Genomic DNA, 25,818 nt, shown 5'->3' with positions numbered 1-25,818 from the left:
TCTTCTAGTGGAACTTACCTTCTTTTTTACGAATGCTAATTAAAAATTGAGGTAACTAGGTGATGCAGTGGAGAGAGTGCCAAGTCTGGAGTTAGTAAGACATCTTCCTGAATTCAAATCCAGCCTCAGACATTTCATAGCTGTGTTAGCCTGGGCAAGCCACTTAACCTTGTTTGTCTCAGTTTACTCATCTATTGAGTGAGTGGAGAAGGAAATGGCAAACCATTCCAATATCTGCCAAGAAAACCCCATGAAGAGTTGGACATAACTGAAAAAAGACTTACAACAACAAAGAAAAATTGAGTTCCATACATAATTTTGATTTAAAGCCAACTGTCTTGGAACATGATTAATTTTCATATTAAGACATGGTTGTTATCCCATTCATCCACTTTCTAGGGTTGCATGGGATGGTATACTCTATACTCTTTGATGAATTAAAAGTGAGGGTTACCCTGTAAGCAATGGAGAGGCACAGAATGGATGTGAGTAGGCTGCAACACACTGCAAATATAAAACTATTAAGTGGAATTGGAATAAAGGATGTCATCAAGAAATAGGCATATGATAAAAAAGAGTATGAGCAGATCATATTGTGATAGCTTGTAATAAATTGTGTGCTCCACATTTATCTCTGCAATGTCAGAAAAATCAAGGAAAGTCTCAAATACATTGATTGTACCTCCTATTGTGAACTTACAGGAGAACATAGATAAGGATGGCATAAAATTGTCAGACATGGACAGGTTGTAATCTGCACCATTGGGAAGAATGTCCACATTGATAAGATGATAAATTAATTTGAATTTTGAGTATCTAAGAATATAAATGAAATATCTATATAAGATTTTCAATTATTGAACATGATGTTCTACATTGCCGAACATATTTTTAGTGATTTGTTCTTAAAAACTGTCAAGTGATACTTCACCTTTCCTGGTTTCAAGTTTTAGGACTATTAAATAAAGTTTGTATTTGTTTTCTTGTGGTGGTGCTTATGAGCTACACATAAAGTTGAGTCAGTATCAAATGGAGCCATGTAATCACCTCCTTTGGGCACTTTAACTTTTGCAATAATGCTATTGAAATTAACTGTTCATTTTTGCAATTACACACTGCTTTCCTTAGATTGATTCATGATGGAAAAATAGTTCTGTATAACTTGTGATGAAAATTAGAAATAGATTTGTAGTTCTTCTTTTATTTTACCTCCACATGTCTTTTTGCTTCCCGAGATCCAATTAAGGCAAGGGACAAGTAATGTATTTCCTTGACCTCCTACCCAGAAGAAATTCATTCATTCATTTATTTTTCCTGTGAGAATATAAATGAATTCATAGAACTCTTTGATAGAATTCTAAGTTCGTGGTTTTAACAGCACAAATATCTCAGTCATAGCAACTTCAAGAGCAATTCTATTACACTCATCTTGTTACCAATGTCTTTTGAATTTTTAAGCAGTGTCTCCAGGTCACTAGACAAGCATGATGATATTGTCTCTAATTGTCATGGATTTTCAAAACTCCCCAACAGTAAGAATTATATGGAAGAAGTAAAGTAATTGCAACTGTCTCTCCAGGCCAAGACACTAAAAAGCCTAATTAGAAAACAACCTGATGAATTAGCAGCTAGTCTCCACCCCATCTCTTTCATAACCCCTTCCCCATCCCACCTCAACACTCAGGGCTGCACAAAGGAACCTATAGATTGGTGCTCTAGGACACATTCAGCAATTTTATTGTTGTTCCTGAAAGATCTGCCAACATACCCTGCCCCTGTCCTCACCTCACAATTTTGTGCAGCAAGCAGTAGACTAACTCTGCCTCCCTTTCCCCCACTCTACCCACATAGAAAGTAAAGATATAGGAAAGTAGAAGTATGCTATGACTAAAAGATGACATGGTATACTATAGAAGAAATCAGCAAAAAAAATTAAAGAATTGAGGAAATAGGGGAATGGCCCTAGAATATATATGTGGGGCTGTGTTAGATCTGAACAAAAGTGGACCGTCACCCAGCTGAGGTCAGCTATTTCCCCCACAGAAATCACTTTAGGGTGGGGACTGAGAGCAGTAAAGAAAAAAATGAATTCCCTATTGGGAGGAGACTGAGGTTACTCTGAGGTCCAGCCTTGGGGCATTTGTGATCATAGAGTAGAAGTTAAAAAGTGAGCAATAGGAAGGTTATAAGTAAAAACTATGAGTAATCAACACTCTTAGAAGGAAGGAAACAATTAAAAACTTTGAGAACACATAGAAACATCAATAGAGAAGATATAAAAGCAGGAGGGGAGATGATGTCCAGCACATCTAAAGTAGTGTAAACATCTTTGAATAAATATTGCAAATTAAAGAAAATTGAATCAACACATGATGAAACAGAGGACCCTGTAAATTTCCAAGAGACCAAGGAACCAGAGCAGGAGTTTTCCAAATGTTTCAAGAGAAAATAAGAATCATGAAAGAAGAATTTATGGCTTTCATAGAAGAAAAAAATTAGCGGAATAGAAAAACTTGAATCCACAGTGGTGAGTATCTCCAAATAATCAAAATTAAGAACAAGTTATTGGGAATAAAAATAAGTAGAAATAAAAGACTGTCTAGAAGAAAAGGCTCAAAAAGCAACAATGTTAAAATAACACATCTCTAAAAAAGAGCAAGACACTGATTTTGAAAACAAGATGTTTAGAGACAACTTAAGAATCATAGTTCCCCTCAGAAGAACATAAAATCAAACAAATGAAAATAAAACAAACAAATGAAAAAAAAAACCTTCACAACATAAAGAAAGAATACAATAAATCTATCCAGAACATCTGAAGACAGAAAATATTGTTAGTAAAAGTATACATAGATTTTCAGAAAACAATTCGGCTATTATGCAAACTCCAAGTCACAGAGTAATCAAATCAATCAATTCCAATGGTAACAAATTCTTTAAATGATCATGAGGAAGACCTCTAAATAAAAATAAAAAGATGTTTTTATAACACATGATTATTCTGTACCACAAGTCACAGAGTAATCAAATCAATCAATTCCAATGGCAACAAATTCTTTAAATGATCATGAGGAAGACCTCTAAATAAAAATAAAAAGATGTTTTTATAACACATGATTATTCTGTACCACCAAGAAATGAAGAACAGAATACAATAATGTGTTCAAAAGAGCAAAGGAGCTCAGGATGAACACCAGTGCCAAGTCCTTCAAACCTAAGATTAATCATCAATGAAAAGAGATGGATATTCAATTAAAGAGAGGCAACTGGAGCATTTCAAAAACAACAACAAAATGAAAGTGAACTGATTATTTGGCTTGCAAATAGGTAATAGAAACACAAGGAAAGTAAATAAATAGAGTAACCAAGGAAAATAAAACTAACAAAATTACTACAGTAAAAAGGAGGAAAGAATTAGGAAAAAAACTAAGAAATTCATGGAATTAACAAGAACAAGAGCAAGAACAAGTTGAGAGCAGAGAACTGGAGAACAAAATGGCAAACCACCCCATTATATCTTTGCCAAGAAAACTTCAGTGACGGTATGGTTAATGAAGAGGCAGACATGATTGAATGACTGAACAACAACAAACAGAAGAGAAACTGTTAAGAGATTCCCTTCTAAAAGCATAAAAGGAAATAAAGATGCAGGTAAAATTTAATTAGAAATGATGTTGGAGGGAAAAAATTGAAATAGCAATGACTAAACCTCACAACACTCTGCCTACAGGTAAATCAGTGTGTTTTGTAGGACAAAACTGCAGAATGGGAGAGTTCATAAAAAAGGAGAGAGTAGACCCCAGTTGATAAATGGTCGAAGGATATGAACAGGCAGTTTTCATGTGAAGAAATTAAAGCCATCTATAGTCATTTGAAAAAAAAAAAGCTCTAAATCACTACTGATTAAAGAAATGCAAAATAAAACCACTTTGAAGTGCCACCTCATAACTATCAGATTAGCTAATATGACAGAAAAGGAAAATGATAAATGCTGGAGAAGATGTGGGGAAATTGGAACACTAATGCATTGTTGGTGGCGTTGTGAAGTGAACCAACCATTATGGAGAGCAATTTGGAATTATGCCCAAAGGATATAATCAGAAATGATTTAGTTCTTAGAAAGACAACTACCCCCAAGAATGTGTTGTTCTATCATGAACAATATCCTGCCTCACAATAGGAGCTATAAGAGCTTTTGGGGAAACTGACATTCAGAGGATGGGAGGGCATAGATCCAGAGAAGAGATTTCATGGGAAATGGGAAAAAAAATGATCTAGGAGAGGGAAGAGAATAGAATTAAGCCACATAACGAGGGACACAGGAGCATTTCTACCATGGGGAAACATTTCTATCCTATCTCCTGCAGAAAGTGACACTTCATAAATTGAAATATAATGGAAAAAAAGGTGGAAGAGGCAAGATCAGCAAGACAATAAAAAAGAATTTTTTTAGAAGAGGGACTCAAAATAGATACTCCAGAAACTTTAATTCCACGAGGGAAGATAAAGACTGAAGGATTTAATAAGTATAAGGACCCATGAATGAAAGAATTAAAGTTTAGAATAGAAAGAAGAAAATTAATGAAGGGAATGAGGGAACATATTTTTAATAAAAACAATAGAAAATAAAGAAAGAATATTCTAATAAACCAAAGAAATTGAATGGGAAGAAAAGAAAGGGGACTTTATTTATGTAACTTGAGACAAAAAAAGTGTGTGTGTGTGTGTGTGTGTGTGTGTGTGTGTGTGAATTAACTAACTAGATAAAAGGGGAGAAATGAAAAGGAATTGAGTGAACTTCCAAATCTAAGGGCAAGGGTGACAAATGAGAAGGGCTGAAGCTTGAGGGTGAGGGGAAGAGAGCCTGTGGGATAGTGGTTGCCTTAAAGTAGATTAAGTTCAACTAACTGAAGAAACATCGTGCTCTCTTTAAGTGGGAAAGGAAGAAAAAAATCCAATTTTAGAGAAATAGACACAAATGGAGAAAATGTTAATAATATAACAAATACACAATAATAATAAAATTAAATCCTCCAAATATCACATCATCTAAATTTGTAAAGGAAAAACTAATTAAATTACAAGAAAATATAGACAGCAGTACAATAATAGCGATTTTACTGTACTGTCATATTTATATATCTAAAAGAAAGAATTGTGAACTATTAACAACCAAATGAAGAAATACTCCAAATTGCAAAAACAAGAGAAATGCAAATCAATACAATCCTAAAGTTTCCATGCACACCTTGAAAAGTGGCAAAGATAAAGAGTCATGTTTAGGAAGGGTATTTTGAGAGGATAAGCACACTAGAACATTATTTGTGGACTGATGAATCAGTACAGTCATTTTGGAAAACAATTTGTAATTATGAAAAAAGTGACTAAAAGTCCAAATTCTTTGACACAGAAATGAAAATAAGGCTTATACCCCCAAAGAGAAAATTCCCATATAAATCACAATGTTTATAGCAGCACCTTTTTGTGAAAAGCAAAGAATTGGAAGCAAAGAAGATACCCATTAATTGGGGAATGGCTAAGCAAATTGTGGTACATGAATGTAATGGAATTTTGCTGTGTTATAAGCAGTGACAAATACGATGAAATAGATAGGTCTACATGAACTGATGCAGAGTAAAGTAAGCAGTCAAGAAGACAATATACACAATGACTAAAATAATGCAAATCAAAAGAACAATTGCAAACTAATCAAAAGTGAATGTTGCAAAATGACAAAAAAACAAGGATGACCCCAAAAAAGGGATATGAGAAGACATACCAGCCCATTCCTTTTCAGAGGTGTTAGGTTCCCAGATGTGAAAACATTATATGTACATACATATACATGCATGTTATGCTATATATTTTATACACACATATATATTTCAAAGTATTCATTGGTTTGTTGATTTTCCCTTTCCCCCATCATTTTCTCTTTTCTTTTTTTAAAACTATATTTGCTAATGGGATAGCTCTCTGGGAGGGGTGAGGGAGAGAGACGTTAGGAGAAAATTTGCAATGTAAAAACAAAATATAAAGAGAAAAAGATTAAAGAAAGACATTAGAAACAGCAAGGGAACTCATCCTATCCATCACCATATACTTTCAGTGGGGATGAGTTGGAGTAAAATTAGCTTACTGAAGGTTCATTACTAGATAATATAGAATCGTATATTAATCCCATTCTGATAGGAAGTAAAATATCTGTGAAAAAGGAAGTGTGAAATATATACTTAAATCTGATAGGACACTTTCCCCAATCTATTCCTCCTCCACTAACTATTCCACAGTCAAAGGTTTCCTTTGGGTCAATCTAATTTTCTACACCTCTATTACTGACCTCACATCTGCCTCTCTGTAAGTTTAGAGAGGAGAAATAGGCTGTTTGCAACTCTAAGTGTTCTCTAGCCTATCTTGATTCTCTTTAACTTGGAGTGAATATACATACATTCACACACACATGTATATATTATTGCATACATCTATATGTATGGATATACCAATGTATGTATATATTTGACCTTAAAGTTGATGTTTATCAATTAGATTATTTTTGTGACCTAAGTTAAAAATAAAACAAAACAAAACAAGCCTGAGTTTCATTCTGACACTGAATTTCAAGGGCAGCTATAATGTGTATCTCATTACTTCCATAGTATGAAATATGTAAATACCACTTTCATTCTTCTTCATTTATTCCAATTATTTCCCACACCAGAGCCATAACTAGTGGTTTTTGTGTTTGGGATAAATGGCTCCGAATATACCCTCATTTAACTTCTGTTATTTACATATACATAGCTATGTTAACCATTTACATATACATAGACATCAACTAATATATATTCTTTAACTATACACATGTGTATATAGTTACCACTGTGTGCATACTCAAGTATTTGTTATTATTGTCATCTTATGAGTTGGAAAAGGTCAAATGTGACCAAATGGGAAGAACAATTAGCCAGTTCAATAATTTTTTTTTCAATATCCTAAAATGAATGATTTGGTTCAAGTGGGAGTTTTTAATTTTCCTTATAAGTATTTAACAAATGTTTACATTTCAAAATTATATTAAATTTTAGGTCTTTCCTTTTAAACTAAGAAATCAGGTTCATCATTTTTTATGTATTATATGTTTTGATAAATTATTTCTATATTTTAGATATTTTAAAAAATTGTATGTTTTAAAGTATGTTTTGACTTTTACATATTTATAAATTTGATTTATTCTCTCTTTTTTGATAGACCATGTTTTACTTCCTTTAAGATTTATTCCTCTCACTGCTGGACGATATCCTTGTTTTATTTTGCTGAAGTCATCCCATGATATTCGGCTCTTTTCCATTGAGTGTGTAGTGAATTCTGACTTTCCAGAGGCCAAATTTCAATTTGAAACTCCAGCATTTGAACCACTGACTCAGGATATTCCAATAGTAAGTTTAATTTTTAGCCTTAAAGTTGATGTTCCTTAATTAACTTATTTTTGTAAACTAAAGGAAATGTTTTAAAAAGCCTGAATTTCTTCCTGACACTAGAATTTCAAGGTCAGCTCTATGTGTCTCCAACTACTTACATGCAAATGCCACTCCCAATCCTCATGTATCCCAAGTTATTGCCCATGCCACAGTTGTAAAGAGACATTTTTGGGCCTGGGACAAATGACTTCTGATATACCTTCAATTAACTTCTGTTAACCAATTACTCTTGCTAAGTGCTTAAACTCAATTGTTTCTATTCTGCTGACTGAAAGTGTCATTTTAAATTATGGTATGCTGGAGCAAAGCTGCAATTGTCCCACCCCATTTATGGTTCTTACTCTCGCCAGGTTTTCATTTACCCTGAAATTTTACTGGTTATTCTTTCAGCTTAAAGAACTATAGAGGTCTGATAGAATTTAACCATTAGTATTATTACTAACATATTATCTAACATATTATCCACAAATTAATTGATCTGGTTATTTATTCCATAACCTAGCAAGTTGCTGAGGAAAGGACATACAATTCTAATAAACTCTAGATATATGAAGAGCATGGGAAACAATGTTTAATATAGTTGGCTAGGGTTGAAGCCCAGAGAGTAGTTTAAAGGCTCTGAGTGTCTGGGAGAGGTGAGAACCTGACACAGAAATGAATGAATGAAATCACTAAAAAAGGGAACAAAGAGTTGGGAACAAAGAGTTGTTGAAGAGTGAGAGGAACAAATCTTAAAGGAATCAGAGTAGTATTTATCAAAAAGGAGAGAATCCATCATATTTATAAATATTTAAGAGTTAAAAAATATTTTGTCCATAGTAGGAGAAAGAACACTAGATTTGTAATCAGAAGACATGGGTTTTGTATTTTGCCTCTACCATTTGTGACTTTTCTGACTGAGTATGTTACTAAACCTATCTAGGCTTCAGTTTAACCAAAAAATGAAGGTAGTTAAACCAGATAGTCTATGTTATCTCTGCCAGTTCTAAACCAATTATCTTATTTTAAAATTTGACCTATGCCCCATCCTATATATTTTAACATCACATTAAAATATGCTATTATTACTCCCATAAAATGAGCATTTTCTTTCTCTCTACATGAGATATATTTTAATAATGCCTTTTAAAACCTTGAATTATAAGAATAATGTATCTGCAGCTTATTTGATTCAATACTAGATAACAATCTCGCATCCTTGGTAGTTTGAACCCAAAGTCTGTTTCTCTACCATTCTCTATTTCTAGAATATAGAAATATGAATGATCATTTTAAGTAAATAGAGTTTTATTGGCAAATTATAACTTTCTGATTTACCTAACAATTTCTTTGGAGATACCAGAAATGGAAATATCAGTGAGTTACATTTTGTTCCCAGACATGAAGAGGTAGCCTCAAAATGGGAATAATTAATTGTCTAGTCTTTTTTTCTCTAATGAACTTCTCTGCTATTCCCTTAGAAGTATGGTATAGACTTCCAAAACAAAACAAAACAAACAAAACTCTCTTGAATGTGATTTCTGTGAGCTTTTTTCTGTTTGGCACATCTATCTCTGTTCCCTGTCATATATCCCAGGAGCACAACATTTTTAGGTGAAGGGGAACTTAGATTGTTTTTCATTTAATATAATAAGTGACCCAGCATTCAATCTTCTGTGTAACATAGATGTGAATGGTAGGAAGTCTCCATCTTCTCTCCTACCAACACGCTAAAAGTAGAGCTTCCTCTTGTTGTAATGTCTCCTTGTCTTCAAAGCTGCTTTTAATATTGATTTTAACCTAATTTGACCCTTACAAAAATTTAAGGAGAGATTCACATTTAGGATTCCTAAGTGCTTTGAGCCACCTTGGAGTTTGTACTGCTGGTGCCTGACCAGTCATACATTTATTTTTACTTGATATTTTTCTTAAACAGTTTCATAAACCTTTGTTTTTGAATCAAATGGAAAATAATTTGGAATGGATTTTAAAGATCGAAAGCATTTTAAAATGTATAGGTTAATGATTTATTTGGAATCTAAGCTTAATGAGATAGTGGGAGATCAGTGAGAGTTATGTTGTAATAACTCAAATTTTGGGTTGGGGCATTGGAGGAGGAGGAGGAAAGACTCAAGAAGAATTTGAATCTCAGAATTGGAAAAGACCTTTAAGGCATCTAGTTTAACCACCTTCCTGATGCAGAAACTCTGTGTACATTTTCCTTTCTGACAAGTGTTTATCAATGTGCTTGAATGCTTTCAGTGATCGAGAATATTCTGCCTCAGGAAGCAGAATACATAATATTTTTCTACAACTCTAACTCTAAGGAAGTTCTTTATGTTCAATGCAAATCTATTTCTTCGTATTTTCTATCCATTGGTCCTAGTGCTCTTTTCCTCAACACTTTCAGAATTTATCTACTCCCTCATACACATACACACACACACACACACATATTATGTGTCTTTGTATATATGATATACATATATTCTTGCAAACTTATGATTTGTATGGTTTTATATGTGTAGTTTTATAGAATTGGAGTAGGAAGGGACCACAGAAACTTTCATCCAGCCTCCTTATTCTAAAAATAAAGAAACTGGGACCCACACAGGTTAAGTGACTTGCTGAAGGTAGTAGGGACCAGAAAGAAAATTCCTCTAGTAATGCGGGTTGGGAACTATTCTACAACTTATTTCTCATAGCCCTTTTCTTCTAGATTCCTCATCTTGGAGAGTAGTTTGGGTCACTGAGAAGCTAAATTTCTTGACCAGGGTCACACAGACACTATAAGTTATGGGTGGGACTTGAACCCAGCTGGTCCTACCTCCAACATAGAGGCAGACTTTCTAGCTATCTCTTTAGTTATCCTAAATCTTTTCTACAGACTCAGAATCCGTAGTTCCTTCCACTGTCCCTCATATGATATGTTTTGCAGGCTTCTAACCATCTTGGCCACTCTCTTCTGGACAGAATTGAAATAATTGTTTTTAAATGCGGCACTCAGAATTAGGAAAAATAAGAGACAGAAGGAGGGAGTGTGTTCCAGCCATGGGGTATGGCCATTGCAAAAGCATGAATGTGTGAGAAAGAATGTTGTGTGTAAGAGAGAATAAGAAGAGCAAATTAGCTGGACCAGAGAGTGCATGGAAAGGATTACAATACATAATCAGGCTAGAAAGATAGAATGAAAAAAAAGTTCTAAATCCAAAGATAATAATTTATATTTAACCCTAAAGGTGACAGAGAACCACTGGAATTTACTTGGGAAGTGTGGGAGTTAATGACATCACCCTTTATTTGAGAGTGATGATCTGTTCATATCTGCACTTCAGGAAATTCACTTTGGTAGCTATGCTGGAAGATTTATTGAAGTAGGACTTGAGGGAGGGAGAAACTTGATACAGGCAGGTCTTTATCATTGTGACTGAAAGACAAATGAGCCTTTAATCATATACCTTTGTTGAGAGTTAGTATTTTATGCATATGTCACCTATTCATTGATAAGAAGGACATTGTACTCTGTTTTCCTGATGATATCTAGAATGGAAATCAGGTCTGAATCTCACTTTACAGTTTTATTAAGACATGACATCTCATTTTTTTATTGTTTTAGAGTAATCAAACAGTGACTGAATGGAAATGCATAGTGACTATAGAAGGAGATTGGTTTTATGGACCTTCTGTTTTATATGTGAAATCAGGAGAAACTGCTCAATATCCACTGACATTCAAACCTATCATGGAATGTGAGGTTACGGTAAGAGGCCATGGTTTTTTCTTCATGATTTATTTTTAATATCACTGATGGGAAGATGTTTTCAGCTTCTGAAAAGTTAAGAATTCCAATAGTTTTTTATTGTTGTATGGCTTCCACAGTTTTCCCCTACCAAATGTTAAATAGATATTTTAGTTTGAGGAATAAATAGTCCCAAAGAACATTGTGTCAATGAACTATCTCCTCAGGATTTTTTAAAATAACAGTTGGAGAAAATAAAGTTCATTTCTTGTTTTTCCTCTTCATTAAGGAGAGTTAGTGACTCAGAAAGCATTTTCTTGGAAGGCATATTTCTTTACTGTGGAGGTAAACAAGCATATAATCAATATGTATGAAGATGCCTGTACTAACTCTATAATTTAGAACAATTAAAGAACAAAAAGAAAGCTTTCTACCAGAAGTTTATCTTCATTAATTCAGTAGAAACATTTACACATGAAGTGGGAAAGTCAATCGATAGCACTCCCTTGAAAGCTCATGTTACTAACTGGACTTGAGATTAATAGGATAGATGAGATTGTTTGGCAGTCCAGTAAGACTCCTCTAGAGCTGAAACTCCATTTCCTTTCTTGTCACAGGGCACACTCAAACTACGGAATGAAACAGATGGTATTGAGCAAGTCTTTGAACTAAAAGGGATTGGGAAAAAACCTCTGCCCCTGGATCATGCTGTGATAGATTGTGAAGTGGGAAAAATGACCACGAAGACCATGATTGTGCCCAATTATACAAAGGACATGATGACATATAGGGTAAATGTTTTTTGAAAGTTGAATGCATTTTGCTCAGTGTTTAAATTTTGCAAAGGGTACAATGTGAAATACTTAAAATTTTCTGTTCAATTAATCATGTGAACCAATGCAATATAACATTTCTAAGATTTTAATTCTACTGCTTAGGCTAATAGTGGCTATCTTACAATTAGTATCTTTAAGTTATAAATACTATTGTCATAAAATCATACCTAGTAATTTAATTTTATAATACATATTTGCATGCCCTTAGTTTTTTTGAGATTTTTATAACATATCCTTTAATATGAAGGAAGTTTTATTGATGCATGTAAAACAATTTTCCCAGAAGACCCAGGGAAAAATCAAATTGTCATTTATTTTCATGAGATATTTCTCAGCTGTTGAAATTTCTGTTGGTTTCTACTTCATTTACCAAACTGAGTAATGATAGAAAAATAATAGATGATTGAAGCCTGAGGAAGCACAGAGTTACTTCTATCATGAATTTTTATCAAAAATGTTTGCTCGGCCTTTACTTGATATATTTTTTAAAAAAAAATACCATTACTTTGATGTTTGCTGAGAGATATGTCACAGTGGATAGAAAATTAGCGTAAAAGGCCTGGGTTCAACTTCCTTGTCTGACACGCACTGGCTGTGTGACCTTGTACAAGTCATTTATACTTTCAATGCTCTATGCAACTAAGATTACTAAATTTCAAAGAAGGCTCTGATCTTTGTTGATACAGGAAGTTTCTTCAATCAGGAGGTCTCTGTGCCAGTTAAATCACAAGTCCAATCCCTATCTCTATCATTTATTCATATATACTTTATACTTTCGCCTTAGTTTAAGGTTGATGAAATGATGAAAATTTATCTAGACTGACTCCATGATAAAGTTATCCATGGACCTATTTGGGGCCCAATAGAGCTTGGAGATATCCACTAGCCATGTGGTCACTTAACAACTCAGGGAGGGAAATGAGTAAGGCTTGAAGTTTCAAGTTTGAGGTCAATAGTATACTGGCAATTCAGATGCACATTTTGTCTCTTTTGTTTCTTGTTTTCCTGTCTTCATAGAAAACTTGTGCTTCATAGAATCCTAGGTTTAGAAATGGAAGGGACCTAAGGTATCAACTATTTCTAACTGTTTCATTTTACACATAAGTCAACTGAGTCTAGAAGTGATTTCCCCAAAATTACATTAGTTGTAAGTGGCAGAACTGAAATCCAAACCCAGATCCTCTGACTCCACATTCAGGGTTCTTTCTGAGTCATCATGTTTCTTCCTGTTTGGTTGCCTTCTCTACTTTAATCTACCTTTGTGATGGCTGCTATTCTGGACCTGTGATTTCACAGGTATGGGGAACATTCAGTGTTGAAATCCCTTCCACTGATGCAGATGGACAACTGGTTTTAGTTGACTGGGGTCCTGAGATGTTAAGTGATTTATCCATAGTCACATAGCTAGCGTGTGTCAGAGGTAGGAAATGAACCCAGGTTCAACTCTCTATCCAATTTGCCCTTACCTTTAATACTAATTACCATATTCCCATTTGTAGCCATCTACCTTATTACATTTAAAAAAAAAAAACAAAAACAATGATATGAACGATCTAACATTGTTGTTGTTGTTGTTCAGTCATTCAGTAGGGTCTTTGTGACCCCATGGACCATAGCCACCAGGGCCTTGTCTCCTCTGCTGTCTCTCAAAGTCTGTCCAAGTTCATATTTGTTGTTTACATGATACTATCTATCCATCTCATCCCCTTTTCATTTTTGCCTTCAATCTTTCCCATCAGGGTCTTTTCCAATGAGTCCTGTTTTGTCATTATGTGAATAAAGTAGTTAATTGGGGCAGAGCCAAGATGGCAGAGTAAAAGCAGTGACTTGCTTGAGTTCTCCCCCAAACCCCTCCAAATACCTGTAAAAAATGGCTTTAAACAAATAAAGTAGTTAATGTCCAGTTTCATTATTTGACCTTGCAGTGAATAGCCTGAATTATTTTCTTTAAGTATTGACTGATTTGATCTCCTTGCTCTCCAAGGGACTCCAAAAGTCTTCTCCAAATCCACAATTTGAAAGCATCAATTCTGCAGTGCACAGCTTTCCTTATAATCTAACTCTCACAGCTATATATTGCAACTGGAAAAACAATAGCTTTGACTATATGGACCTTTGTTGACAAGGTGATGTCTCTGCATTTTAGTGTGCTATCCAGATTTGCCATAACTTTCCTTCCAAGGAGCAAGCATCTTTTAATTTTATGACTGCAGTTGCCATCTGCAGTGATCTTTGAGCCCAAGAATGTAAAATCTGACACTACTTCCATTTCTTTTCCCTCTATTTGCTAGGAAGTAATGGGACCAGTTGTTAAGATTTAAGGGGTTTTTTATGTTAAACTTTAAGCCAGCTTTTACACTCTCCTTTTACTCTCATCAAGAGGCTTCTTAATTCTTCTTCACTTCCTGCCATCAGAGCGGTATCACCTACATATTTGAGATTGCTGATATTTCTCCCAACAACCTTAATTCTAGCTTTTTGTTCATGCAGCCTGGCATTTAGCATGATAAACTCTGCATATAACTTAAATAAATAAAATAACAATATACAACCTTGTTGTACTCCTTTTCCAATCTTAAACCAATCAGCTGCTTCATGTTTGTTTTAACTGTTGCTTCTTGGCCTGCATACAGGTTCCTCAGGAGACAAGTATTATTATTCTGAAAAAAAGGATACATATAAAAGAACTATACCCATTGTTTGCTCATAACAAATGTAATCTGCTTATGCTGTGTACTAATTGGAAGCTTAAAGATTTGAGTTTTCTTGTTCCCAACTGTGTTTTTTCTTTGTTATTTCAATGTGTGTTGTTGCTTAATTGTGATAGTTTTATACTGAAAGATTGATGTCTTCAGGTTCAAGATAAAGCTTATCAAGTGTCTTAATACTGTTTGAAGAAATGTATGCGTGCCAGACTTTGAGGCAGGAAGACCCTCAAAGTGAATATTACATAAAAGGAAAATATATTTAAATTGAATAGTTTAGCTTCTAAAGGTAACAGAATCACAGAATCTCAGAGGTCATCTAATTCAAACTTAACCAAACAGGAGTCCACTCTACAATACAATCAACAAATGTTCATCTAACTCATCACATTAGTGATGAGTGAATCATTACTTCCCATTCCACTTTTGGGTAGCTCCAATTATTAGAGATTTTTTTTTCTTACATCAACAGCTACCTGGTGCAGTAGGTAGAGCACTGGCCCTAGAGTCAGAAGGACCTGAGTTCAAATTGGCCCTAGGCACTTGACACTCACTAGCTGTGTGACCCTGGGAAAATCACTTAACCCCGATTGCTTTGCCAAAAAGAAAAAAAGAAAAAGAAAAAGATACCTTTAACAATCCATAAATGTTCAAAGGCTTCTTGATTTAATCATTGTGGGGAACATAGTGTGAGAACTCCCTATCTGTACTGACATGGTTTAAAGACTGTCTATGAGCATGTGCTAATGGCTTACTCCTCTGAGTCACATAAAAGCTAAGTGACTTGCCCAGGGTCACATAATTGGTAAGGTTCAAATGCAAGATTTGAATAAAAATCTTGCTGATTCGAGCTCGTACTCTCAACACTAGAATATACCACCTGTACTTAATAATAGAGCTTAAAATTTTGCCAGACATCAAAAATCAAACTTACTGATCTATAGTTGCCAAAACCTATTTTCTTATCTATCTTTTTTTAAATACAAAATTGTGGCATTTACTCTTTTCTCATCCTAAAGTGTCTATCCCATTTTTACACAATCATTTAAATATTAGTCTCATTGTCTTAAATCTGCCAGTTCTTTCATTACTTTAAGAATTCATCTGGTCCTGGTGACTTGAGCTCATCAGGAGCAACTAGGTACTCTTTTCAATCTCCCTACTTATCTTGGGTATCAATTGCCTATTGTTTATTTTTTCACATTACTTTGAGCACAAAGACCACACATTGATATCAACACATAGAAATATGCATATGTATATGGGAACATGTGCATTCATGTTTATATGTGTGCATATAAGCACACTCATATACATTTAGAACATACATGCATATATTATGCTGGATATACATTGCGAATTGACAATGAGTTAGGACCAGAATTGATGGAGAAGAGAATCTATTAAATTACCTTTGAGAAATTGTTCAATCTTTTAATGACCCCAATTTCTACCTAAAACAAGGAGTCATCTTTTTTGTTTTTTGGCTGGGCAATGGGGTTAAGTGACTTGTCCAGGGTCACACAGCTAGTGAGTGTTATGTATCTGGATTTAAACTCAGGTCCTCCTGAATCCAGGGCTGGAGCTCTGTGCACTGTGCCACCTAGCTGCTCCGTGGGTCATCTTTTTTGAATTATCTTTTTTTTTTGCTTTTGCTTTTGTTTCATGGCTATGAGTCATGGAATACTACAATCTCTGAAAAATTGAAATTCAGGATCAAAAGGCAATAGAGAAACATGAAATGATTGTGAATAGGTTATGTCACATCACAAAAAAGGAATTGTGAAGGAGAAACAACAGGGATTTTATCAAATGTATTAACAGAAAAGAAGATGGATTTGGTATATCATGAGAGCAGAAGATAACCATCATACAAACCTTTTTTTTCCTCACTTGTATCTTCATTATATAACAGAAAACTAGACAAGGCCCCAGCACTCTGAGTGGAATTCCCAGCAGCCAACTTTTGAAAGAACATAAACAAGTCAGGTGGCACTATGGGTAGAGTGCTGGTCCTAGAGTCAGGAAGAGTAATCTTCATGAGTTCAAATCTGGCTTCAGACACTTACTGTGTGACCCTGGGCAAGCCACTTAAATCAATTTACCTCAGTTTCCTCATCTATAAAATAATTTGGAGATGGAAATGGCAAACCACTCCAGTATCTTTGCCAAGAAAACTCATACTAATGTCACAAAGAGTTGGAAATGACTGAAAATGTCAGAACAACAACAACGTGCCAATACAGAATAGAAAGGGGTGATTGGGTTGTGATCTGCTTCACTGGATGATATGCTTACATCAAGTTCAGAAATTCATTTGAATATTTATATACATTATTGATTCTCCATTTAATTGTCATTTAAAATTATTTTCCTTATTGATTACATTTTCTATTGTTTTAAGGTTTGTAAATTATGTGTGCCTTTCTGTATTTATTTGTGCTATTTTTGATATAGCATGAGGTTATTTCTGACAAAGATGCTTCGCAATGCTGAAAATAGGTATATTCATTAATATTCCCATTCAGTAATTCCAAAGTTTTATCATATCTAATTTTCTAACATTGTGTTAAGATCAGTAACTTTATTTTACTTTCATCTGAGTTTAAAAGAGGCAGATTGAAGTCCCCAACCATTTTTTACTTACTAAATGTTCTTTTATTTCCTTTAGCTTTTATTTAAATACTCAGTTGCTATGTAATTGGTATATTTTTATTTAAATTTAGTCAATTGAAGAAAAGGTGTTTTATATGCTTTTGGTAAAGAAAACTTCCTAACTGGGAGTTCCTTATAGCATCAAAATCACAGGCCCATCCATATTTAATATTGTGATTATTTCACTATTTATGGTACCTTGAAACAATACAACAATATGATTTCTCTGCTTGCCTCTCTTAACTATGATCATTTTACTTTTCCTTTGCCTGAGATCATGTTTGCCACTCCTGATTTTAATATGATAGTAAAAAGCTAGCATTTACATAGCACTTTGTCAAGTGTTTTATATGTTAATTCATTTGATCTTCTCAACAGCCTTGTGAGGTAGGTGCTATTCTTAACCTCACTGAGGAAACTGAGACATAGAGAGGTTAAGTGACTTGACCAGAGTCACATAGCTTTTAAGTGCCTGAGGCAGGATTTGAACTCAGATCTTCCTGTCTCCCAGTTCTATGTTCTATCCACTGAGACACAGTTTGGAATACTGCTGAGACATAATGTTTTAGTCTAATCTGTCATTTTAGCTCTGTATACATATTTATGTTTTAAGTGTATTTATTATAAATAACAATTTGTTGGGTTTAGCTTCCTAATTTATTCTATTATCTTCTTCTGTTTTATGGATGTGGTCATCACATTCTCATTTACAGTTATTAATTAAAAATTTTATTATGAATTTACTGAATGTAAAAGTGAATGTTTTCCCAAAGCAGAATAGAAAAGATTATCTATAAAATTGTGAGTCTCCATTACTTACAGTTTCTTTTTTAAAAAAAGAATATGATATATTTAACATATTATTTTCAAAGCTTCCTGTTTATCTATTTGCTTCTGAACTCCCTTCTGTTCTCTTATGTAAATTCTTAAAAAATGCTTCTGTCATCCTTTTTGCTTCTTTACATCATGATTAGAAGTAGCATCTTGGGCCTAGTGTGGTCCACTTTGAAGGAGAACTTGACTAATATTTTACTGATACGATTCCTAAGCAGGGTAACTAAAACTGTTTGTGTCAGTATATGAACATATTAATGCTCCATGTCAAGGTGAGTCATGGCAAAAAGATTTGTCCATTCTGACCGTTACAGACAATCATCTGGTCAAGGTAGCCTAGCATGTTCACCACAAATGTCTGCCTACCAGAATTTTGCATTCAAGTTGCTTATACGCTCATGTGGTTGAAGAGTACATGGTAATCCCAAATTCTAGAAGGATTCATTCATGTCAAGAGTGGTCCTATGAAAGGCATACACATCTTTCTGCCTTATTCCACCATCCATTCCTCCCGTTGAAATAATTTTCCTTGATTCCTTTGTGTGACTGGATAGAATCATATCTGTCAATTCTTTAGAGTCTGTGGTTTGGGCAAGATCACTGTTGTAGGGAAATCTTGAAAGCCACAAACCTTCAAATTCATTTCTAAGTATTAAAGTTCTGTAGTGTTAATTCATGAGGCTTTTTATCTGGTGCTAGACTATTTTTTTATCTTGTAGATTCAGAAATAATCACTCCATATCTCATAAATAAACCTTTCCTTTTGAAGTTTGGGGTTAAAGACTCATGTAAAAAAGTAAATAGTTGGCCATTTTTCTGGTCATATGATTGATATCATACAATTTCATAAAGATTTTTTGTACCTAAATAATTTGGAGGCATATTTTGAGAAATCTCTTTCTGTTGAGGAAACTTTGAGTCATCTGTGACTCCATCTTTTTCACACACCTCACTATCCAATCTGTCAAGAAATATGGATGATAACTCCAGAATGGTCCTCATATTAAATATATGTGTGTAGATACTTTCAAGGTAGATAGATAGATGATGAATAGATAGATAGATAGATAGATAGATTAGTGAGAGGAATCAACAATATACTAAGTTGCAGAGAGCTCAAGCTACATGAGAACTATGAAGAGGCCATGAAATTTAGCAATTAAAAAATTATCAATAATCTTGAAGGATTCTGTGTGTGAGAGGGAGAGAGACAGAGACAGAGAGAGACAGAGAGACAGAGACAGAGACAGACAGGGAGGGTGAGGCAGCTAAGTGACCCTGGCTATAGATGAGAACCCTAGGACTGGTAGGGCCTTCACTTTCCCTAGCAGTAGCGATTCTGCTGGTAGATTACCATAGAGTTAACTTAGAAACATACTGCTTAAAATAAAATTGTTACAGATACAGGAGCACCCATCTTGAAATGACAGGTTAGTGAATTTGTTTCTATTCCTTCTTTGACTTGTTCTTTTCTCATTAGTTCTTTTCATCTGGGAGCTCTTTATATGTATGATTTGGTTTGGTGAGGCGAAAGCTGATCCTAGGAAACAAACAAACAAACTCTGAAGGAGGTATAGATTTAGGAGTGAAAATAATGAATTCTGTTTAGACATTTAGAATCTGAAATGTCTCTTGACATCCGGGAAGAGACACTCAGCAGGCAGTTGATTAAGTATGGATGAAGCTCAGGAGAGGGATTAGGGTTAGACATACTCATTTGGGAGCCATTTGAGTAGACGTGAACACATGGGAACAGATAAGATTAGCAATGGAGAGAGAATGCGCAGAGAGAGAGAACAGCACAGGATAGATCCCTGAGGGATAGTCATAAAAGGCACAAAAGGAGACCAAGAAGGAGCAGCCAAGCAAGCAGGAGGAGAATCAGCAAACAGTGACAGGTGTGTGTAGGGGGTGGGTGAGGGGTGGAGGGGGAGGGAACAGTCAACAATCTTAAAAATTGCAAAGAGCTCAAGCTTTATGAGAACTAAGAAAAGGCCAGGAGATTTAGCAGTTAAGAAATTTTTGATAATGTTGGAAGATTTAGTGTCATTTAAATGATGAAGTCCAAAGCAACATTGTAAGAGACTGAGGAGTCAAAGTATAATGGTATAGTGGGTACCAAAGGACAGTGAGTACAGATGATTACTTCTAGAGAAGATTTGGAATACCCTCTGTGGAGAGTGGGATAGCAAGTAAAATAGAAAAAAAGTTTTCCCATGCAGTTGTGAGGCAGGTCGAGTACAGAAAACATGAATTTGTAATGGATCCAATTGATTTAATGTTTTAAATTTATTTGATAGTGTTAAGTACCTTGGGAGCAGGAGCAAACAAAGAGGATGATGGCTATGGAGAAGAATATGAAGGATGGGAAATCAATAGGAGGCAGGGACAATGGAATCATTGTCGGACAATAATGTTATTAAATTGGCCAAGTCTGGAGTCAAACAGAACTGAAGAAACTAAGGCCAGAGCAGAGGTAATGCACCAGGAGAACAGGGAGGACTGTTTGAAAATAGAGGTTGTGGCAAGGATGAAGAATAGATTTAGGAGAAGTAAAGAAGGAAGAGAAATGGATGCAGCTTTTGATTAGAGAAGAGAATTTCAGACTTCATTGTCATAGAAGTGGCACAGTTATGAATAATGGTCAATTTTAAAGTTTTGCCATACTGATGGTTGACTAAAGTAAGCCTGGGGAACCCACTCCCAACATATGGACTCCCAGTAAAGCTACCTGAGGTTGGAGGGTCTCTGTGTGTGAGCACCCACTTAGCTTATGAGCAATTAAGATATTTACTTTTACCAGTCAGAGCTTAAAAGCCTAAAAAAAAAATTAAAAAATAATAAAAATAAATAAAAAGCTTAAAAGACATTTAATCAAATAGCTTAGCAAATAAAGTGACAAGAGACTTCCTCAATATGTATATGTTACCACAATACTACTGGGAAGAGAACATGCAGAGAACATAGAAGACTAGGGACCATGTGTGGTAGGTACACATGTAGTCTGCTATGAACTATTATCTCTAGCACCTGACACAGTGCCTGGAATATAGCTATTGATTTATTAATTAACTGATGTATGAAAGAATATTTGGTAGGAACCTGTGTATCCAGGCACATATATTGAAAAATAACCGGAGCAATTCACATCTTCACACTAGAAGGCTGCTGGTAATGTTGTCATCCTATTCTCTCCTGAGTTCTTGGCATCTCTGCTATCTGCTAGACACAACATTTTTGCTTGGCACATCAACTATGCTGGTCATTTCATTTCTGCTGGTGTCATGTTGTTTCTATTGTATTTCTCTGCTGGTCTTTTGATACTACTACCAGTTTCTTGTATGGATCTCTAGGCTAGCCTATTGGTCATTTTCATTCCTGCCTCACTCTGCATCAGGCACTGTTCAGGGAATACAAAGAACTGCCCCAAGGCTAAGATTAAATCCATTGTTAAATCCAACAATATATTTGGTGCTGAATCTGATCTCTGGTTTGCACAATGTTCTGGCCAAATAACTTCTACCTACCTAAATTTTGTTTGTTTTTGTTTGAAAAAAGGATATTTGCCTTCCTAATTGTGTTAGGATAAGGCTATACCACAAAGGAGCATTGCTTCCAATAGAAGAGTGCTTTCTAAGAGGATAAAGGGTCAAGAATCCAGGTAGATATGAAGAGGTTTACCTTTGCCCCTTTTCCCTTTCACCCCTTTTCAAAAGGAATTTGGCTCCTTTGTTTACAATTCCCAGAAAAACCTTAATACCTTTAGATTCTTTCTCTGAAATCTTATTCAAATGCGCTTTCCTTCCTGGCCCCAAAAAAAACCTGGCTTCAGCTTGTCTAACGGTCCCAGGAAAACCTTAAAGTTTTAGGAACTGCCTTTTTTCCCTTTAAAAGCCCTTTGAAAGCAAACTTCCCCCTCTTCTAGTTCCCTTCATTATCTATTCTCATTGTCTATTCAAATCCCTCAGACATTCGAAACTGAAATTCTCACCTGGACCCTTTTCTTTATCACCTCCCCTTTCAACTGGCCTTTCATTCCATTATTTTGCCTTCCTGGCCAGATCCCACCCTTAATCCTAGCTAGGTGCCAGGAGGTCCAAGATCCAGGAGTTCTGTTCACCCCAGCTTACTAGCCACTCCCATCCAGATCTCCTTAGATCCCTCCTCCCATCACTCCAAACTGCTTGGCCACTCCTAGACCCCTCCCCCAGTCTTTCTGTACTTAAGATTCGTCTTTCCCCCATTCTGCTGCTGAGCTGTTTCCTCAAGAGCGTCACATGGCCTATCCACCCCAGCCCCCACTCAGAGGCTGGGAATTTCTCAAGCCTAGAGGCTGAGACTCCCATGGCCGCTCATGCTTACAAACATCACCTGGCCTCCTTAGTCCCCAGCCCCCATTTAGATCACTGATGTTTGGGTTCCTTGGGAGTCTGGCCTATATGCTTTATCTTTAATAAACTTTTTCTCTGGCTGGAAGAGGATCTGGGTTGAATTCATTCAGGCAGATTCGGCTCCACGATCTGGGGCTTTTTTCCCAGTGCCCCAAAACCTCCTGTGATTTTGGGGTGCCTCTGTGCATCTAGGTGCACCCCAAAACCCCCCACCTCTTCAGATATACACTATAGGTACACCTAGATAAGTCCAGGGAGATCAGCTAAGGCAGATTGGAGAAGGCAGGCATCATATGTCCACTTAAGGAAACAGAGTTCAAATTCAGAAAGGTTACAAAGTCTTAGGGGTGGCACAACTAAAGAAGGTCTAACCCTAGGACAAAGGCTATTTGCTTTGACCTGTTTTAAAAAGGGTAAACTCCCACAGTCTAGCCCAGGGGTGGAGAACCTGCGTCCTTGAGGTAACATTCACAGAACAGATTTGTTTGGGATTTGTTTGGATTAAGTTTGGGTTCAGTCAAAGGGCTGCACTTGAGGACCACATGTGGCCTCACAGCATCAGGTTCCCCACCCCTAGACTCTAGCACATCCAATGATACAGCCTGTGGTACAGTTTTTCAATATGACCATGATTTTTTTCTGTAAAGATAATAGGATATGGAACGCAAGCGACAGGTACCATGGAAAGAGCAGAGTTACCAAGTTTAAGTGAGGTATTTTGCTGGGATTCAGTCTAATTTTGGATGAGTAATTCTTATTTTTCTCTACTCATTATTAAACTCAGTTCTGAGGATCAACTTTTTTTTTTTAAATTTTCAGTCATAGAAATTTAGAGATGTGTTAATGACTTGCACTCTAATTTTCCTATATATTCTGCATTACTAAATAGGAAAAATATGTTTTTTAAAAATCTAATACAAATTCCATTGTCATTGACAAAAACCAAACCAAAACAAAAGCTAGTTAATTTAACCATGGTAGATGTAAGGAAACACACATTGGTTTCAGGAAAGCAAATACCGCAAATCTTTTTACTCCTCTAAACTGGATATATAAAACTGATCAAAATAATGAAAAAGTAATATGAACTTGGTGTTGAGAATCTATTTATTTTTCACATCTCTTTCATTGATCTCATTTCTCAAAGCTGAAAGGAAACAAAAGATGTATTAATAAGAGTAAAATGTGCTGATTTTGAGTAAGAACATTAAAATATGATGATAATAGAAAAAAATAATAAAACTGCAGAATCTTAATTTAAAAATATTTGTGTTATTGCCTTTTAATGAAATTGAAAGTAGTTTAGAGAAGAATCAGTATCTTTCCCACTTTCAACAGTACATAGGATTGTTTTCCATTTTGAAAGAAAAGTAAAGTTCATTCAGTGGTCTTGTTAAAATCTGTCTGAAATGATTTGTTATAGATTACCTCTGAAGTAAAATTTGACAAGTAGTTGACAGAGACATGATAAATGATGTAAAGGTTCTTCACAAAAGTCAGCATTTATTTGATAATCTCAATAGCTGCACCAGTGCAATTAACCATGCCTTAATTGGCATTCTATAAATTCAGCACTCTGCCTGGTTTGGTAATAGTAATTATTATCTGTCACAGACTTAGCTTTGATGCCTCATTAACTAACCACTTCTTTATTACTGTAATAATTATTTCTGATGTTTGGTTTTTTTTTTTCAAATATCAAGTCAAGGAGTTTTCTGGAATGCTGTGTGCTGTCTTAAAAATGGCAAGAGAACATTTGTTCAAAAGTATCTTTGTCTCTTTTTGTTTCATGGTTTCCTGTAGTGTGCTAGTAACAGTGGCTATATTAAATAATGATTGCAAATGGTGGAAGTAAAGTTGGAGTAAAATGTATAGCAAAAGAGAGTAGCAAGAGTAAAGACAGGAACTCGTCTGAGCTCTTTCCCAAACCCCTCCAAATACCTTTAAAAATGACTCTAAACAAATTCTAGAGCAGTGGAAACCACAAAAAGACAGAATCAAACAAATGTCCAGCACAAGATAACCTGGAAAGTTGACAAGAAAGGTCTGTTGCACCAGGCTGAGAGAGGAATACAGTCCAGGGCAGGCCATGCCAGCACAAACCAACCCACAGCAAACCCAGAGCAGGCCTCAGGGGACTGAATCACTGGCACCAGTGGTGGTTTCCAGACTTCTCGTCCCACAAATGCCAAAGTCAGATTAGCAGGTCAATAGGAAGGTCTATCAGACCTGGGTGAGAGAGGAGCACAGTTCAGCCCCATCCCCAGTATAACCCCACTCCAGGAAACCAGGAGCAGGCCTTGAAAGTGATTGAATTAGCCATGGCAACAGTGGCTGCTGCTGGAGCTCTCAGCCCACAGACTGTAAGTGGACACAACAACTGGTCAGAAGGATATTACAGAGGTCTCTTTGCTAGCACTAAGGCAGGTCTCTGTTGTTTTGCCCATACTTAAATCTGGGTGGCAGTCCTGGGGTGAGGAAGAGCACTAGCGTAACAGAGCTTGTGACAGCAGTGGAGAGGGGACTGTTCTCACAGTTCTAGGGCAGAAAAGAGTGCTTGTGGTCACTCACAGACCAGAGCACAGGCCAAGAGAAGAATAAATACTTCTCCTTAGATCATACCACCTTGGAATAACTGAAAACTTACAGGTCCCTAGAAGTATCTTTGAAAACAGCTGCACAAAAGCCCTGAAGCTTGGGACAGTTCACCCTCCACACTAGAAGCAGAGGCCTAACTTAATAAAGAGTTAAAAAAATCAAATTAATGGCTGGGAAAATGAGGAAACAATGGAAAAAAAACTCAGACTATAGAAATTTACTTTGGTGACAAGGAAGATCAAAACATGCAACCAGAAGAAGACAACAAAGTCAAAGCTCCTACCATCCAAAGCATCCAAGAAAAATGTGAATTGGTCTGAGGCCATGGAAGAGCTCAAAAAGGATTTTGAAAATCAAATAAGAGAAGTATAGGAAAAATTGGAAAGAGAAAGGAGGGTGATGCAAGAAAATCATGAAAAACAAGTCAACAGCTTGCTAAAGGAGACCCAAAAAATACTGAAGAAAATAACACCTTAAAAAATAGCCTAACCCAAATGGCAAAAGAGGTCCAAAAAGCCAACGAGGAGAAGAATGCCCTAAAAAGCAGAATTGGCCAAATGAAAAAGGAAGTCCAAAAGCTCATTGAAGAAAATACTTCCTTAA

General features: G+C 35.6%; 1 protein-coding gene across 1 annotated transcript in view; it reads left to right on the top strand.

Moving 5' to 3' along the window:
- Positions 1-25,818, top strand: part of CFAP47 (cilia and flagella associated protein 47) — an 857,531-nt gene that overhangs the window by 413,939 nt on the left and 417,774 nt on the right. Inside the window, exons 45-47 of the mRNA XM_027875456.1 lie at positions 7,249-7,436; positions 11,074-11,217; positions 11,814-11,987. Coding sequence (XP_027731257.1) covers positions 7,249-7,436; positions 11,074-11,217; positions 11,814-11,987 — 506 coding nt within the window. The remainder of the gene's footprint in view (positions 1-7,248; positions 7,437-11,073; positions 11,218-11,813; positions 11,988-25,818) is intronic.

The sequence above is a fragment of the Vombatus ursinus genome, unplaced genomic scaffold, assembly GCF_900497805.2.
Source record: "Vombatus ursinus unplaced genomic scaffold, bare-nosed wombat genome assembly UNPS02014809.1, whole genome shotgun sequence".
NCBI lineage: Eukaryota > Metazoa > Chordata > Mammalia > Diprotodontia > Vombatidae > Vombatus > Vombatus ursinus.
This window is presented reverse-complemented; position numbering and strand designations above follow the sequence as displayed.